The following is a 17,761-nucleotide window of genomic DNA, read 5'->3' as shown; positions in this document are numbered from 1 at the left end:
TTTCATTCCATGTTTTCTTGTGATCCTAAAGGTTTCTATACTTAGTCAGTCGGAATTGAATAATTTGAATTCATATTGAATCTTTCAGAAATGGGGTCTATCTGGAATGAGGGCTGCTGTTGGTTTGTGTAAAGTTACTAATTGGTGCACTTTGTATGTAGCCGGTCTTTGCTCTGTCATAACTTGTCAATCCTCTATCAATGCAGATGGGTACGCAGCAGCTAAAGCTGCTAAATATGGAGGTAAGTTTTTCTACTTCTGTTATTTGTAAAAGCATCACATTATTATTGTGTTAGTAAGCATAGAATATTAATGAGAAAAATACTGACAAGAATATATGTATATAACAATTAAATTTATAATTTAGTAATGGAGGAAGATTTGTCCAAATACTGCTCAGAACTCTCCTCACTTTACTATATGATTAGCAACATTGGGTCAAGTGAATCAAGGGCAGAATCTTCAGGTAGGCGAGTGAGGGCGGGGCCTGCTCACCGACATGTAAAATGACACGCGGTGACGTCGGGCGTGCGTCCCGATGTCACCACACATCATTCTGATCCTCAGTTCGGCAGGCACAGCGCAGTCGGCTGCATACCCACCGAACTTTCAAAGGCTTGTTAAGGCCATTTAAATTAATTGAGCTGCCCACCCAACCTTAAGGTTGGCGGGCAGGTGAAGAGCCCTGGCAACCTTCGCATTTATCATGAAACTTCATCCACAGGCGGTATGAGGTTTCGTGAAGGATTTATAAATTAGATACATTTTTTTTATTGAAGTTCATTGACATGTCCCAGCTCATGTGACACTGTCACATGAGGGGGCGTGTCTTAAAAACATTTTTTTTCTTTATTAAACTTTTAAAAAATCACACTGATCTCCCTGAGGCAGTTCTGTGCCTCAGGAAGATTTCTGCGCTCTTTGGCGGTGCGGAGCTGATTGCGGGCGGCGGTCAGCTCTGTGACCTCCCCCACCTGCTCCCACCGAGCCTGCCCAACACGGGAAAACTCAGGCCATAGACTTCCAAAAGGTATGTCAGCAAAGTTGGAGCCCAGAGAATCAAATGAACAGTAGCATCATGGATGCAGAACTGCTTGCATTCCAAGAAAATGAGAGTAGTGGTGAACGTTTGTTTTTCAGACTGGAGGAAGGTACTTCCCCAGTGGTCAGTATTATCCTGCTTTTCTTGATGTGGATTAATGATCTAGACTTGGGTGTACACAGCACAATTTCGAAATTTGTGGATGCCACAAAACTTGGAAGTATATGTGAATTGTGAGGAGGAACGTCGTAAACTTCAAGAAGACAAAGGCTTGGATTTTTCCTATGACGGGCAGGCTGGTCCACCCAGCGTAACGCGCGGCCAGTGGTGCTCAGCGTTACCTGTGCGGGCGGGGGGAGGGGGGGGGGCAGTCAGGGCCTGCGCTTTTTCACGTGCATGCGCGCAGCAATCTCCCTGAGGCACAGAGCTGCCTTGGGGAGATTGAATAGATAATAAAGGAGTTTAATAAATGATGTAAACATTTATTTAAACATGCCCCCTCATGTGACAGTGTCACATAAGCTGGGACATGTTTGTAAAGGTTGGAAAATTTATTTATTTATTTTATAAAAGCTTCGGGAAACCTCATCCCGCTCGTGGATGAGGTTTCCTAAAGAACGCGAAGGCCGCTTGGGCTTTTCGCCACCCCCCAACCTTAAGGTTAGAGGGTCAGCGTTCTTAAATGTTTTAATTAATCTCTTAATGGCCTTAATAGGCAGTTGACATTTTGGTGGACATGCAGCCCGCTGAACGAAATATCGCAATGGCGCACAATGACGTCGGGTTGCATGCCTGATGTCATCGCGCATCATTTTACGCATCGGTGTGTTGAGCCCACCCCCGCACGCTGACCGGAAGATCCTGCCCAAAGACAGGCTGATGGAATGGGTGGGCAAGTGGCAGATGAAATTTAATGCAGAGAAGTGTGAAGTGAATCATTCTGATAGGCAGAAAGAGGGGAGGTTATATAAAATAAAGGGTATAATTCTAAAGGGGATGCAGGAGCAGAGGGACTTGGGGATTCTTGTGCACAAATCATTGAAGGTAGCAAGGCAGGTTGAGAAATTGCTTAATAAAGCATATGGGACCCTAGGCTTTATATATAGAGGCATAAAGTACAAAAGCAAGGATGTTCTGATAAATCTGCATAAAACGCTGGTCCAACCTCAACTAGAGTACTGTGTTATTATTATTCTGGGCATCACACTTTAGGAAGGACATGAGGCATTAGAGAGAATGCAGAAAAGATTCATGACAAAGGTTCCAGGGATAGATTGGATAAGCTGGGACTGTTCTATTAGGAGAAGAGAAGATTAAGAGGAGATTTGATAGTGATGTTCAAGCCATGAAGGGTCTGAACAGAGTAGACAGGGAGAAACTTTCTGTTGGCAAAGGGATTGAGAACCTGAGGAAACTGTATTAAGGTGATTAGCAAAAGAAGTAAAGGCAACATAAGTAAAAATGTTTTTGCGTAGCAAGTGGTTTGGATCTAGAATGCACTGCCTGAGAGTGTAGTGGAGGCAGATTTAGTCAAAGCCTTCAAAAGAGAATTGGATAATTAGCTGAAAAGAAAAAAAAATTGCAGGGCTAAGGGGAAAACGAGATGAGTAGGGGTAGGTGAACTAGTCTTGCAGAGAGCTGACGAGAACATGAAAGGCTGAATATCCTCCTTCTGTGCTGTTACCATTCTATGATTCTAAATAACAAAAAATTATCCAGTAATGAAACAGCATGGATAAATAAAGAGATAAGGGCTGAAATTAATGAAAATGACACACACCAGGAACATAGACAATAAAGGAGAGGATGCTTAAAGAAACTTAAAGAGGTTTATAAATAAGTCATTAAAATCAATTAGGAAGACAAAGATGAGTTATGAAATTAATTTGTTAAGGAACATAAAAAGTAATGAATTTTCTACTGAGTGATGAATAGCAAAAGGAAAATTGGGATAGGGCTGCCAAGGGATGCAGGCAAAATGGTAGAAATATTGAAGAAGTACTTTTTATCAGTATGATAAAAGCAAAAAACTGCGGATGCTGGAAATCGAAAACAAAAACAAAAATACCTGGAAAAACTCAGCAGGTCTGGCAGCACTTAGTTCTGTTGAAGAGTCATGCGGACTCGAAACGTTAACTGTGCTCCCTTCCACAAATGCTGCCAGACCTGCTGAGTTTTTCCAGGTAGTTTTGTTTTTGTTTACTTTTTATCAGTATTTACCACGGAGTATAACAAGAGGGACATTAAATTACATAACATCATATAGGATATATGGCACAGAAACAGGCCATTTGGCCCAACCAATCTATTCTGATGTTTATGCTCCACTTGAGCCATCTCCCATCTTCCCTCATCTAAACCTATCATCATAACCCTCTGTTCCCTTCTCCCTCATCTGCTTGTTTAGCTTCCCCTTAAATGCATCGATACTATTTGCTTCAACCACTCCTTGTGTTAGTGAGTTCCACATTCTCGCCGCTCTTCGGATAAAGAAGTTTCTATTGAATTTCTATTAGATTTCTTGGTGGCAATCTTAAAATAACCTCTAGTTATGCTCCTCCCAAGAAGAGGAAACAATGTTTCCATATTCATTCTATCAAAAACTTTTTAAATTTTAAAGTCCTCTATAGGTCACTCCTCAGCCTCCGTTTTTCAAGAGAAAAGAGACCTGGCCTGTCAATAGTTTCCTGTCTGTATACTCACACATTTCTGGTATCATCCTTGCAAATCCTGTCTTCACCCTCTCCAGTGTTTCTATACCCTTTTGATAACATCACCCAGAACATCACGCAGTTCTCTGAAGAGTGATATAACCAAGGTTCAATAACAGGTTCAGCATAACTTCCCTACTTTTCAATTTGATCCCTCTTGATAAAACCTAATGCTTGTTTTTTTTTTATGGCCTCGCTAACCTGAGGCACAACTTGTAGTGATTGGTGTATTTGTACTCTGAGATCCCTTTGCTACTCTACTCCACCTAGACTTGCACCTTCCAAGTAATAATTGACTTCTCTATTCTTCCTACCAAAATATACTTCTTCATGTTTATCTGTGTTGAACTTCATTTGCCAATTACTTGCCCATTCTGCAAGTTTACTAATGACCTCCCTTAATTTTTTTAAGTCCTCCTCAGTATTGACCATACTCCCACAATTTGGTGTCATTACCAGATGAGATCAAAAATTATATCAGGAAATTTTAGATAGAAAGGGGAAGATAATTTATAACCTCATCAAACTTTGAAATGATAAAAGCCCTGGTTCAGATAGATTGCATCGACGCATACTAAAAGAAGGGAACAGATAGCAGAAACACTAATATAAATATGTAAGTATAGGGAATAGCATCAGAGGACTAGTGAACAGTTAATGTTATAACCATATTTAGAAAGGAGATAAAATAATTCCAAGGTATTATAAACCAGTTAGAAAAATAGTAGAAACTTTATTGAGAGATACAGTAGGAAAAACATGTAGAAACCTACAAAAGGAAGAAAGAATAATCAGCACAGATTTGAAAAGGGAAGGTCATGCTTGGCTAGCCTTTCTGGGTTCTTTGTAGAAGTAACAGAAAGAATAGAAAAGGTAATGCAGTATTTGTAGTGTATTTGAATTTTCACAAGACGTTCTATAAGATACTGCAGAGTAGACTCCTGACTATGGTCAGACCATGTAGAGCTGAATTTTTATGGGTTCTCATCCCACCAGTAGGAGCAAATGTGGAACAAAGACCCACACATGCCAGCGTCAGGACCCAGAGTGCAATTTTTGAGAAGGTGACCAATCACATGTCTGCTCCTGTAAATCGCCTCCAATTAAAAATGGAGAGCAGGCTCCCAAGGCTGGAGACTATTTGGAGACCACAACTAACACATTGGCAGTCCCACCATCAGAGGGGGAACTGCCTTTGTAGGCAGTTGAAAAAGAGGGCATTTGTAGACTTTCCAAAAACTCAAAATAAAAAGAGGCCACAGTTGCTAGGCAGTCATCGTAGCGGAGGAGCTCCTCCACAGAGTGACCCGTGGCTGCAGCTGTGGCATCTTTCAATCGCAGCCATGGGGGTTGGGTTAAAAAAGATGGACAGAACACTTACCCTTTCGTCTCCAGTTGGTGCCTGCACAACAACGTTAATAGGCCTTTTAAAGGGCTTAAGTGGCTACCTGCCACTTACTGGTGGGTAGCCATTCTATCCCCACCCATCCCAACCAGGTTTTTCGGAGATGGCTCAAACGTGGGGTCATGCTGGCAGCTGACATGCCAGACAATTGTGGGCCCATCTGCCTCCAGCCCTGCCTCTACAGATGTCTAAAAATTCAGCCTTTAGAGCCGGGATAAGTAACAGAATCGATAGCAAGCTGTTTATAAACACATGGCTGTAAACAAAGTACACCGTGAATGGGCAAATGAAAAACCAATAATCTGCCATCACATATATACACACCAGATTGCCTGCAGTGATTCAATAAGGTGGCTCATCACCACCTTCTCAAAGGCAATTAAGTACGAATAACAAATGCTGGCCTTGCCAGTGATGCTCACATCCCATGATAGAATTTAAAACAGACAGAAAATGGGCTAATGGTGAAGTGCAATAATTTTAATAGTGTACAATTACAATTGAAAAAGGCAGACTGATGATTCCGTATATAATGTTACATATTCTAAAAGACAAGACCTCCAATTCACATGATTGTGTCACATCTAAATAATAGAACAAACTGTTTCTTCTTCATCAAACAGCATTTCTGCTAATTCAGTTGCAGAACTAACCCATTTGAACTTATGCTCCCATTTCACCATCTGCTCTTGCAGAAAATGAAAGCAGCAATTCAATATTTGTGATAGTTAGGTCTGGATTTTCAGGGAGTCCTGGAGACTCTGCGGACTTTTAAAACTGGCAGGTGGGACCCGGATGTGAAAGTCCAGACCCCAATTTATGACATCCCATTTTCGCCGTTAGTGGAAAGGGGGCAGGGTGTGACTCAGACATGAGGGAAATCCAAACTCAGTAGGGCCATTTTAACTCAGTGCTAAGTTCAAACAAACCCGACTTTCTCTGTAGCAAGGACCTTGACCCGCAGTTTGGGAGTCATAAGTTTTTAGCATAGACATAAATGCTTTTGAAGGGCGGACATGTTCTGGAGAACTGTCATGATGTGAAGTTATTTAAATGTCTAGCCCTTTAAAAATGAAACAGGTTGTCTGTGTCAGCGAGAGTTGAAAAATCTCTGTTCTAGCAGTTACAATAGCTGTTTCTTGATATTTCCCCAAAGGCTATCATTAGGTCATTATGAACGCTTGGCTGCTTTCCACAAGCTATAATTATCTCAGAAGGGGGTCCTAAGTTCACAGTTTTACTACAAAAACAGAATTACCTGGAAAAACTCAGCAGGTCTGGCAGCATCGGTGGAGAAGAAATCAGTTAACGTTTCGAGTCTTCATGACCCTTCGGCAGAACTGAGTATATTTAGGAGAAAGGTGAAATATAAGCTGGTCTAAGGTGGGGGGGCAGGGGGAGAGGGAAGTTGAGGGTGGGATGATTGTGGAGATAAGCAAGCAGTGATAGGAGCAGGTAATCAAAAGATGTCACAGACAAAAGGATCAAAGAGGTGTTGAAGGTGGTGATATTATCTAAGAAAAGTGCTAATTAAGAATGGAAGGCAGGATACTCAAGGTACAGCTCTAGTGGGAGTACGACTGGAACAAGGAATGTTCCATCAAACCCGCTGACAAGGGAGGTACTGTTGTTGTCTGGCACATTGACCTCTATCTCGCGGAGGCTGAGCGTCAACTCGCAGACACTTGCTTCTACCTCTCCCTGGACCACGACCCCACCACAGAACATCAAGCCATTGTTTCCAGGACTGTCACTGACCTCATCTCCTCTGGAGATCTTCCTCCCACAGCTTCCAACTTGATAGTCGCCCAACCTCGGACGGCCCGCTTCTACCTCCTACCCAAAATCCACAAACAGAACTGTCCTGGCAGACCGATCGTGTCAGCCTGTTCCTGCCCCACGGAACTCATTTCTCGTTATCTTGACTCCCTTCTCTCTCCCCTTGTCCAGTCCCTTCCCACCTACATCCGTGATTCCTCTGACACCTTACGTCACATCAACAATTTCCAGTTCCCTGGCCCCAACCGCTTCCTCTTCACCATGGATGTCCAATCCCTCTACACCTCCATCCCCCACCAGGATGGTCTGAGGGCCCTTAGCTTCTTCCTTGAACAGAGGCCCCAACAATCCCCATCTACCACTACTCTCCTCCGTCTGGCTGAACTTGTTCTCACACTGAACAATTTCTCCTTTAACTGCTCTCACTTCCTCCAAATAAAAGGTGTGGCTATGGGTACCCGCATGGGCCCCAGCTATGCCTGTCTCTTTATGGGGTATGTGGAACATTCCTTGTTCCAGTCCTACTCCGGCCCCCTCCCACAACTCTTTCTCCGGTACATCGATGATTACTTCGGTGCTGCTTCATGCTCTCGTCGGGACCTGGAAAAATTTATTAATTTTGCTTCCAATCTCCACCCCTCCATCATTTTCACATGGTCCATCTCTGACACTTCTCTTCCCTTCCTTGACCTCTCTGTCTCAATTTCTGATGATAGACTGTCCACCAATATCCATTACAAGCCTATCGACTCCCACAGCTACCTCGACTACAGCTCCTCACACCCCGCTTCCTGTAAGGACTCCATCCCATTCTCTCAGTTCCTTCGCCTCCGTCGCATCTGTTCTGATGACGCTACCTTCAAAAACAGCTCCTCTGACATGTCCTCCTTCTTCCTTAACCGAGGTTTTCCATCCACGGTCGTTGACAGGGCCCTCAACCGTGTCCGGCCCATATCCCACGCATCCGCCCTCACGCCTTCTCCTCCTTCCCAGAAACATGATAGGGTCCCCCTTGTCCTCACTTATCACCCCACCAGCCTCCGCATTCAAAGGATCATCCTCCGCCATTTCCGCCAACTCCAGCATGATGCCACCACCAAACGCATCCTCCCTTCACCCCCCCTGGCGGCATTCCGTAGGGATCGTTCCCTCCGGGACACCCTGGTCCACTCCTCCATCACCCCCTACACCTCAACCCCCACCTATGGCACCTCCCCATGCCCACGCAGAAGATGCAACACCTGCCCCTTCATTTCCTCTCTCCTCACCGTCCAAGGGCCCAAACACTCCTTTCAAGTGAAGCAGCATTTCACTTGCATTTCCCCTAACTTAGTCTACTGCATTCGTTGCTCCCAATGCGGTCTCCTCTACATTGGAGAGACCAAACGCAAACTGGGCGACCGCTTTGCAGAACACTTGCGGTCTGTCCGCAAGAAAGACCCAAACCTCCCTGTCGCTTACCATTTTAACACTCCACCCTGTTCTCTTGCCCACATGTCTGTCCTTGGCTTGCTGCATTGTTCCAGTGAAGCCCAACGCAAACTGGAGGAACAGCACCTCATCTTCCGACTAAGCACTTTACAGCCTTCCGGGCTGAATATTGAATTCAACAACTTTAGATCTTAAACTCCCCCTCCCCCCATCCCCACCCCGTTTCTCCCCCCTCCCTTTTTTTTCAATAATTTATATAGATTCTTCTTTTCCCACCTATTTCCATTATTTTTAAATCTAAAACTAAAACTTTGTTAGTCTTTCCACCCCTTCCCCACTAGAGCTGTACCTTGAGTATCCTGCCTTCCATTCTTAATTAGCACTTTTCTTAGATAATATCACCACCTTCAACACCTCTTTGATCCTTTTGTCTGTGACATCTTTTGATTATCTGCTCCTATCACTGCTTGCTTATCTCCACAATCATCCCACCCTCAACTTCTCTCTCCCCCCACCCCCCCCACCTTAGACCAGCTTATATTTCACCCTTCTCCTAACTATACTCAGTTCTGCCGAAGGGTCATGGAGACGCGAAACGTTAACTGATTTCTTCTCCACCGATGCTGCCAGACCTGCTGAGTTTTTCCAGGTAATTCTGTTTTTGTTTTGGATTTCCAGCATACGCAGTAGCTTTTAGCTTTTTGTTTTTATTTCACAGTTTTACTGACAGCTGAAAGTGGTTATTAAAGAATTGGCTGTATTTCATGTGGGGTTATGAATAGATGTTTGCCTTTATAAGGGAGTAAGCACTTGGTAGTTAAAAGTTTTGAATGGACTTTCAAGAATGGGGATGTGGTTTTTAATATTGTGAAATCATAGACATTTAGATCCTTATTTTATTTCATCTCAACATGGTGCCTGAGGGCTGCCCATGGTGGATACTGGGTGAGTTGGCATGGAGGGTGTAAGGGTCAAGGTTGTTGGCATGAGTTGGCATTAAGTTGGAATGATGCTATAAGGGGTGATTGGTGTGGGTGTGGGTCATTTATTGGCATTAAGTTGGCATGGAGGCAGCATGGGGAGTGGGTGGGGAGTGATGGGGTGTGAGGGTGAGGCTTAGTAATACTGTGATGTGTTTAATGCCAAAAGTGTGATGTTCTTTTGGATTTATTCAACATCTAATGATTATAACTCATCTGTTTTGACATTCTAGGAGCTATACCGGGACAAGTTCCAGGGGGTGTACCTGGAGTTGTTCCAGGGGGTGTACCGGGAACTATACCAGGCGGAATTTCAGGTAATTTCATCTTTAATAACATTTTAGATTCATTGAGATAAGTTGAATGAAAAGTGTTATTACTGACAATTTTGCAATGCAGTCTGTTAGGTTACATTTATACCATAATTGTTGTTTTCACTTTTTATCAATGCTGCGATCATAGTGTAAGTCTAGTCTCCTAGTACTGCACCTCAACACTCTTACGGCTCAGTGTGTGAACAGAATTCTGGACAATTATGATTCCATGATGGCACTTGTCAACTTTTGCCCCAGAACCAAGATGCTACCAGTGTCACCTGAGGCTCAGTGGAAGCTGTCTTAAGATACCATACCATGTTGGCAGAACATTTAAGAAGCTGACCCTTTGATCCACATTGGAAAGAATTGGCTCAATTGTCTACGCATGCTTTATGATCAAGATAAAAATTAATGGACAAGTAAATCTTAATTTATTCCATGGCCGAGATTTTCCGGTCCCACCTGTGGCAGGTCCCATTTCAGGTGAGATGAAAAATCTGGTGAGAAAGCCCATTGACTTTTGGCGAGAATTTCTGGTCCCACCCAAAATCCGGACCCATGATTTCTTGCGATTAAAGATTCCTATACTTAGTTAGTTTGATTTGAATTATTTGAATTGATAATGAATATTTCAGAAATGGGTTTATTAAATCACACATTGTCCTAATCTTTAAGTAGCTGGTCATGCCCTGTCTCAACTTGCCAATTCACTGTCATTTTAGATGGATACGCGGCAGCTAAAGCTGCTAAATATGGAGGTAATAATTTATATTTCTGTCATTTGTAAAAGCATCAAATGTTATTGCATTATCAAACACAGAAAATTAATGGCAAATAATGTCTTGAGAAGTATCGATTGCACATAACAATTAAATTCATCATTTAGTAAAGAATAAAGATTTTCTTTCCCCAAATGCTGCGATCACATTTCCTCACTGATTGGCAACATAGGAATGATTTTAGAAATGTGATCCTGCAATTTGGCTGAATTGAGTTCAGCTTTGAGAAGCCTAATAACTGAGATTATAGTTCCATAAACTGAACAATGTCCATTCTCTGAGCTCCGTAGATAATGTTACATATTCTAAAAGACAAGACCTCCAATTCACATGATTGTGTCACATCTAATCAATAGAACAAACTGTTTCTTCTTCTTCAAACAGCATTTCTGCTAATTCAGTTGCAGAACTAACCCATTTGAACTTATGCTCCCATTCCACCATCTGCTCTTGCAGAAAATGAAAGCAGCAATTCAATATTTGTGATAGTTAGGTCTGGGTTTTCAGGGAGTCCTGGAGACTCTGCGGACCTTTAAAAATGGCAGGTGGGACCCGGATGCGAAAGTCCAGACCCCAATTTATGACATCCCATTTTCGCCGTTAGCGGAAGGGGGCAGGGCGTGACTCAGACATGAGGGAAATCCAAACTCAGTAGGGCCATTTTAACTCAGTACTAAGTTCAAACAGACCCCACTTTCTCTGTAGCAAGGGCCTTGACCCGCAGTTTGGGAGTCATAAGTTTTTAGCATAGACATAAATGCTCTTGAAGGGTGGACATGTTCTGTAGAACTGTCATGATTTGAAGTCATTTAAATGTCTAGCCCTTTAAAAATGAAGCAGGTTGTCTGTGTCAGCGAGAGTTGAAAAATCTCTGTTCTAGCAGTTACAATAGCTGTTTCTTGATATTTCCCCAAAGGCTATCATTAGGTCATTATGAACGCTTGGCTGCTTTCCACAAGCTATAATTATCTCAGAAGGGGGTCCTAAATTCACAGTTTCACTGACAGCTCAAAGTGGTTATTAAAGAATTGGCTGTATTTCATGTGGGGTTATGAATAGAAGTTTGACTTTATAAGGGAGTAAGCACTTGGTAGTTAAAAGTTTTGAATGGGCTTTTATGAATGGGGATGCGGTTTTTAATATTGTGAAATCATAGACATTTAGATCCTTATTTTATTTCATCTCAACATGGTGCCTGAGGGCTGCCCATGGTGGATACTGGGTGAGTTGGCATGGAGGGTGTAAGGGTCAAGGTGGTTGGCATGAGTTTGCATTAAGTTGGAATGACACTATAAGGGGTGATTGGTGTGGGTGTGGGTCATTTATTGGCATTAAGTTAGCATAGGGGCATGGAGGCAGAATGGAGAGTGGGTAAAAGTGATGGGGTGTGAGGGTGACGGGTGAGGCTTAGTAATACTGTGATGTGTTTAATGCCAACAGTGTGATGTTCTGTTGGATTTATTCAACATCTAATGATTATAACTCATCTGTTTTGACATTCTAGGAGCTATACCAGGACAGGTTCCAGGGGGTGTACCTGGAGTTGTTCCAGGGGGTGTACCTGGAACTATACCAGGAGGAATTTCAGGTAATTTCATCTTTAATAACATTTTAGATTCATTGAGATAAGTTGAATGAAAAGTATTATTACTGACAATTTTGCAATGCAGTCTGTTAGGTTACATTTATACCACAATTGTTGTTTTCACTTTTTATCAATGCTGCGATCATAGTGTAAATCTAGTCTCCTAGTACTGCACCTCAACACTCTTACGGCTCAGTGTGTGAACAGAATTCTGGACAATTATGATTCCATGATGGCACTTGTCAACTTTTGCCCCAGAACCAAGATGCTACCAGTGTCACCTGAGGCTCAGTGGAAGCTGTCTTAAGATACCATACCATGTGGGCAGCACTGTCATGTTTAAGAAGCTGACCCTTTGATCCACATTGGAAAGAATTGGCTCAATTGTCTACGCATGCTTTATGATCAAGATAAAAATTAATGGACAAGTAGATCTTAATTTATTCCATGGCCGGGATTTTCCGGTCCCACCTGTGGCAGGTCCCATTGCAGGTGAGGTGAAAAATCTGGTGAGAAAGCCCATTGACTTTTGGCGAGAATTTCTGGTCCCACCCAAAATCCGGACCCATGATTTCTTGCAATTAACGATTCCTATGCTTAGTTAGTTGGATTTGAATTATATGAATTAATAATGAATATTTCAGAAATGGGTTTATAAAATCACACATTGTCCTAATCTTTAAGTAGCTGGTCATGCCCTATCTTAACTTGTCAATCCTCTATGGTTTTAGATGGATACGCGGCAGCTAAAGCTGCGCAATATGGAGGTAATAATTTATATTTCTGTCATTTGTAGAAGCATCAAATGTTATTGCATTATCAAACATAGAAAATTAATGGCAAATAATGTCTTGAGAAGTATCGATTGCACATAACAGTTAAAATCATCATTTAGTAAAGAATAAAGATTTTCTTTCCCCAAATGCTGCGATCACATTTCCTCACTGATTAGCAACATAGAAATGATTTTAGAAATGTGATCCTGCAATTTGGCTGAATTGAGTTCAGCTTTGAGAAGCCTAATAACTGAGATTATAGTTCCATAAACTGAACAATGTCCATTCTCTGAGCTCCATAGATAATGTTACATATTCTAAAAGACAAAACCTCCAATTCACATGATTGTGTCACATCTAAACAATAGAACAAACTGTTTCTTCTTCATCAAACAGCATTTCTGCTAATTCAGTTGCAGAACTAACCCATTTGAACTTATGCTCCCATTCCACCATCTGCTCTTGCAGAAAATGAAAGCAGCAATTCAATATTTGTGATAGTTAGGTCTGGATTTTCAGGGAGTCCTGGAGACTCTGCGGACCTTTAAAACTGGCAGGTGGGACCCGGATGTGAAAGTCCAGACCCCAATTTATGACATCCCATTTTCGCCGTTAGCGGAAAGGGGGCAGGGTGTGACTCAGACATGAGGGAAATCCAAACTCAGTAGGGCCATTTTAACTCAGTACTAAGTTCAAACAGACCCCACTTTCTCTGTAGCAAGGGCCTTGACCCGCAGTGTGGGAGTCACAAGTTTTTAGCATAGACATAAATGCTCTTGAAGGGCGGACATGTTCTGGAGAACTGTCATGATGTGAAGTTATTTAAATGTCTAGCCCTTTAAAAATGAAGCAGGTTGTCTGTGTCAGCGAGAGTTGAAAAATCTCTGTTCTAGCAGTTACAATAGCTGTTTCTTGATATTTCCCCAAAGGCTATCATTAGGTCATTATGAAAGCTTGGCTGCTTTCCACAAGCTATAATTATCTCAGAAGGGGGTCCTAAGTTCACAGTTTTACTGACAGCTCAAAGTGGTTATTAAAGAATTGGCTGTATTTCATGTGGGGTTATGAATAGAATATTGCCTTTATAAGGGAGTAAGCACTTGGTAGTTAAAAGTTTTGAATGGACTTTCATGAATGGGGATGTGGTTTTTAATATTGTGAAATCATAGACATTTAGATCCTTATTTTATTTCATCTCAACATGGTGCCTGAGGGCTGCCCCATGGTGGATACTGGGTGAGTTGGCATGGAGGGTGTAAGGGTCAAGGTGGTTGGCATGAGTTTGCATTAAGTTGGAATGACGCTATAAGGGGTGATTGGTGTGGGTGTGGGTCATGAATTGGCATTAAGTTAGCATAGGGGCATGGAGGCAGCATGGAGAGTGGGTGGAAGTGATGGGGTGTGAGGGTGAGGGGTGAGGCTTAGTAATACTGTGATGTGTTTAATGCCAACAGTGTGATATTCTGTTGGATTTATTCAACATCTAATGATTATAACTCATCTGTTTTGACATTCTAGGAGCTATACCAGGACAAGTTCCAGGGGGTGTACCTGGAGTTGTTCCAGGGGGTGTACCTGGAACTATACCAGGAGGAATTTCAGGTAATTTCATCTTTAATAACATTTTAGATTCATTGAGATAAGTTGAATGAAAAGTGTTTTTACTGACAATTTTGCAATGCAGTCTGTTAGGTTACATTTATACCATAATTGTTGTTTTCACTTTTTATCAATGCTGCGATCATAGTGTAAATCTAGTCTCCTAGTACTGCACCTCAACACTCTTATGGCTCAGTGTGTGAACAGAATTCTGGACAATTATGATTCTATGATGGCACTTGTCAACTTTTGCCCCAGAACCAAGATGCTACCAGTGTCACCTGAGGCTCAGTGGAAGCTGTCTTAAGATGCCATACCATGTGGGCAGCACATTTAAGAAGCTGACCCTTTGATCCACATTGGAAAGAATTGGCTCAATTGTCTATGCATGCTTTATGATCAAGATAAAAATTAATGGACAAGTAGATCTTAATTTATTCCATGGCCGGGATTTTCCGGTCCCACCTGTGGCAGGTCCCATTTCAGGTGAGATGAAAAATCTGGTGGGAAAGCCCATTGACTTTTGGTGAGAATTTCTGGTCCTACCTAAAATCCGGACCCATGATTTCTTGCGATTAAATATTTCTATGCTTAGTTAGTTGGATTTGAATTATTTGAATTAGTAATGAATATTTCAGAAATGGGTTTATAAAATCACACATTGCCCTAATCTTTAAGTAGCTGGTCATGCCCTGTCTTAACTTGTCAATCCTCTGTCATTTTAGATGGATACGCAGCAGCTAAAGCTGCTAAATATGGAGGTAAGAATTTATATTTCTGTCATTTGTAAAAGCATCAAATGTTATTGCATTATCAAACACAGAAAATTAATGGCAAATAATGTCTTGAGAAGTATCGATTGCACATAACAATTAAATTCATCATTTAGTAAAGAATAAAGATTTTCTTTCCCTAAATACTGCGTTCACATTTCTTCACTGATTAGCAACATAGAAATGATTTTAGAAATATGATTCTGCAATTTGGCTGAATTGAGTTCAGCTTTGAGAAGCCTAATAACTGAGATTATAGTTCATTAAACTGAACAATGTCCATTCTCTGAGCTCGGAGCTTGGAGTTCCTTAATTCTGTCAGGTCTTTATTACAGGGACTTTAGTCCAGGAAAAAACAAGGAAATATCTTTCAACAGGAAAAACAAGCAGACACATCCCTTTCATGGTCATAGACAAATATAAAATGTTCCTGCAGCTGTAAAATGTTCTTGGTTTGAAACCTATACAAGAAAGGGATGTAATCAATTAAGTATACAAACAGGAATCAGAGTAAGGACAAATGGCAGCAGAGGCAGTAACAGAGTCACAAACTGTTCAATATTCTCTCTCATTAAAAAGCACTACCTATCAGACCATAAGATGTAGAAGCAGAAGTAGGCCATTCAGCCCATCGAGTCTGCTCCACCATTTGGTAAGGTCATGGCTGATCTGATAATCTTCCCCAACTCTACTTTCCTGCCTTTTCCCCATAGCACTTGATTCCCTTACCGATTAAAAATCTATCTATCTCAGCCTTGAATACACTTAACGACCCAGCCTCTACAGCCCTCTGCAGTAAAGAATTCCACAGATTCACTATCCCATGAGAGAAGAAATTCCTCCTCATCTCTGTTACTAGCATGAATTATTTCACTCATAATTTATTAACATCCATTTGACTATTTTCAAGTTGAACTTTAAGCTGGTGGTTTATTTTGATATTTTATCCGCTAGATTTTTGAGTTTAGCTCTTTTTCCTCTTGCAGAATTTCACTATTTCAACCGTTACCATCAGTACCAACTGGCATTGCTACCTAAAAGTTACTTGAATTGAGCATTACATCATATTCCTAGACATACGTAATTAGACCCCTGGATACCACTTCTGTCACAAATGGCATTTAAAATATTTAAACCAGATCCTTGTGCACAGCGGGCAGCACCAAATTATGAGTGTTTCGGTAATTTGTCAAGTGGTGTATGTGAAAGGGGGTGCAAATCTGGAACTCGCCCAAAAGGCTGTGGCTTCTGGGAGAGTTCAAATTTTCCTAAGGTTGAGATTAATAGAGTTCTGCAAGGTAAGGGTGTCAAACAATATGGATCAAAGTTAGTCAATAGAGTTGAGTTAAAAATTAATTGTGATCAATTTAAAAGGTAGGGCAAGCTTGAGGGGCCCTTCTTATGTTCCTATGTTTGATCACTGCTGTTACACAGCGGTGCCTTTTGCCATATCAAAACACCTCTTGTATTTCAGCAATGATGGAGGACTTATGGGCACAGTGGAATACTTGCAATATTATTGCCTACTGCCTCAATCCCTAAATCTCTCGCTCCATCTAAACTTCTCAAACCATATTCACGGCCACACCTTGGAATTCACCATTTCATGTGGCCTTGCGAGTTCCATTGTACCCATTACAGATAAGGCCATCTCTGATCACTTGCATGTCTCACTCACCACCCATATCACCTTTCCATGCCCGAACCCTACCTACTTCTGTATCCATCCCTGGAAAAAAAACTATCAATCAAGGCAATGTTAAGGGGATGGCTGTTAATATGGGTTGGAGAATTTACATGAAGGGAGAGGTTTAGGAAGGATAAGAAGGCAATGAACTCAGATGGTAGAGAACATGATGAGTTGAGATGGAGGTTGAAATTACCAAGGATGAGTGCTAATTCATTCTGAAGTCAATTGGTGAAGTAGGGAACCAGACGCCAATCTTTTACTTAATACTAGATTTATTTACAGAATGCAACATTAGAATTGACTGCCTCCTTCCTAACCAACACCCAGTGTCCCTGAGGCCTCTCTTTATATGTGTTCAAGGTATTTAATCATTCAATGCCCTCCATCTATATATCCTTAATGTGAATAATACAATTAACATACCATTAACAATGAGAAGTTGTTTGGTGCAGAGTCTAAAAGAGAAAAGCAGTGAAGGATATATCATATGTGGGAGGGCAGTGGATAATGGTGATTTTGAATAAGTGGTGAGAGTGGGGAAACAAGTTAAGATACCGAAAGTGCAGAGGAATAGGGAGTGAGGCCAAAGTGTGATTTGGTGATAAGCACCACACCACCACCATGACAGTCTTCACAGAGCAAGTGGTCAAAGGCATAGCCAGGCAAGACAGGAAAGCTTCATTAAGGGGAAAGGTGCCATCACTCCTCAGCCAGATTTCTGTTAAGGCCATGATGTCAATGCAGTCATTCACAGTGGGTGGGAAGGGCCTTGTTCACAAATGAATTGGCATTTTGAAGGGAGATGCATAGAGAGGTGATGAGAGCTGAGTCCACAGGATAAGCAGTGGGAGTCGTGGGACAAGAAGGAGTTTGACAAAATTGTGCGCACTGGGC

At 41.8% G+C, this 17,761-nt stretch overlaps 1 protein-coding gene across 26 annotated transcripts in view; it reads left to right on the top strand.

Annotated features, from left to right (window-relative positions):
• LOC144684561 (uncharacterized) overlaps nt 1-17,761 on the top strand; it is a 336,148-nt gene that overhangs the window by 136,190 nt on the left and 182,197 nt on the right. For 19 of the 26 annotated variants that reach the window (XM_078548502.1, XM_078548509.1, XM_078548490.1 and 16 more), the window contains exons 12-18: nt 207-242; nt 9,582-9,665; nt 10,388-10,423; nt 11,949-12,032; nt 12,761-12,796; nt 14,324-14,407; nt 15,130-15,165. In XM_078548502.1, the coding sequence (XP_078404628.1) occupies nt 207-242; nt 9,582-9,665; nt 10,388-10,423; nt 11,949-12,032; nt 12,761-12,796; nt 14,324-14,407; nt 15,130-15,165 (396 nt within the window). The remainder of the gene's footprint in view (nt 1-206; nt 243-9,581; nt 9,666-10,387; nt 10,424-11,948; nt 12,033-12,760; nt 12,797-14,323; nt 14,408-15,129; nt 15,166-17,761) is intronic. The other 7 variants (XM_078548488.1, XM_078548492.1, XM_078548491.1 and 4 more) reach the window with 7 other exon arrangements.

Source organism: Cetorhinus maximus, chromosome 9 (assembly GCF_964194155.1).
Source record: "Cetorhinus maximus chromosome 9, sCetMax3.hap1.1, whole genome shotgun sequence".
NCBI classification, from domain to species: domain Eukaryota; kingdom Metazoa; phylum Chordata; class Chondrichthyes; order Lamniformes; family Cetorhinidae; genus Cetorhinus; species Cetorhinus maximus.
Note: the sequence above shows the minus strand (reverse complement) of the source record. Positions and strands in the feature narration are given on the sequence as shown.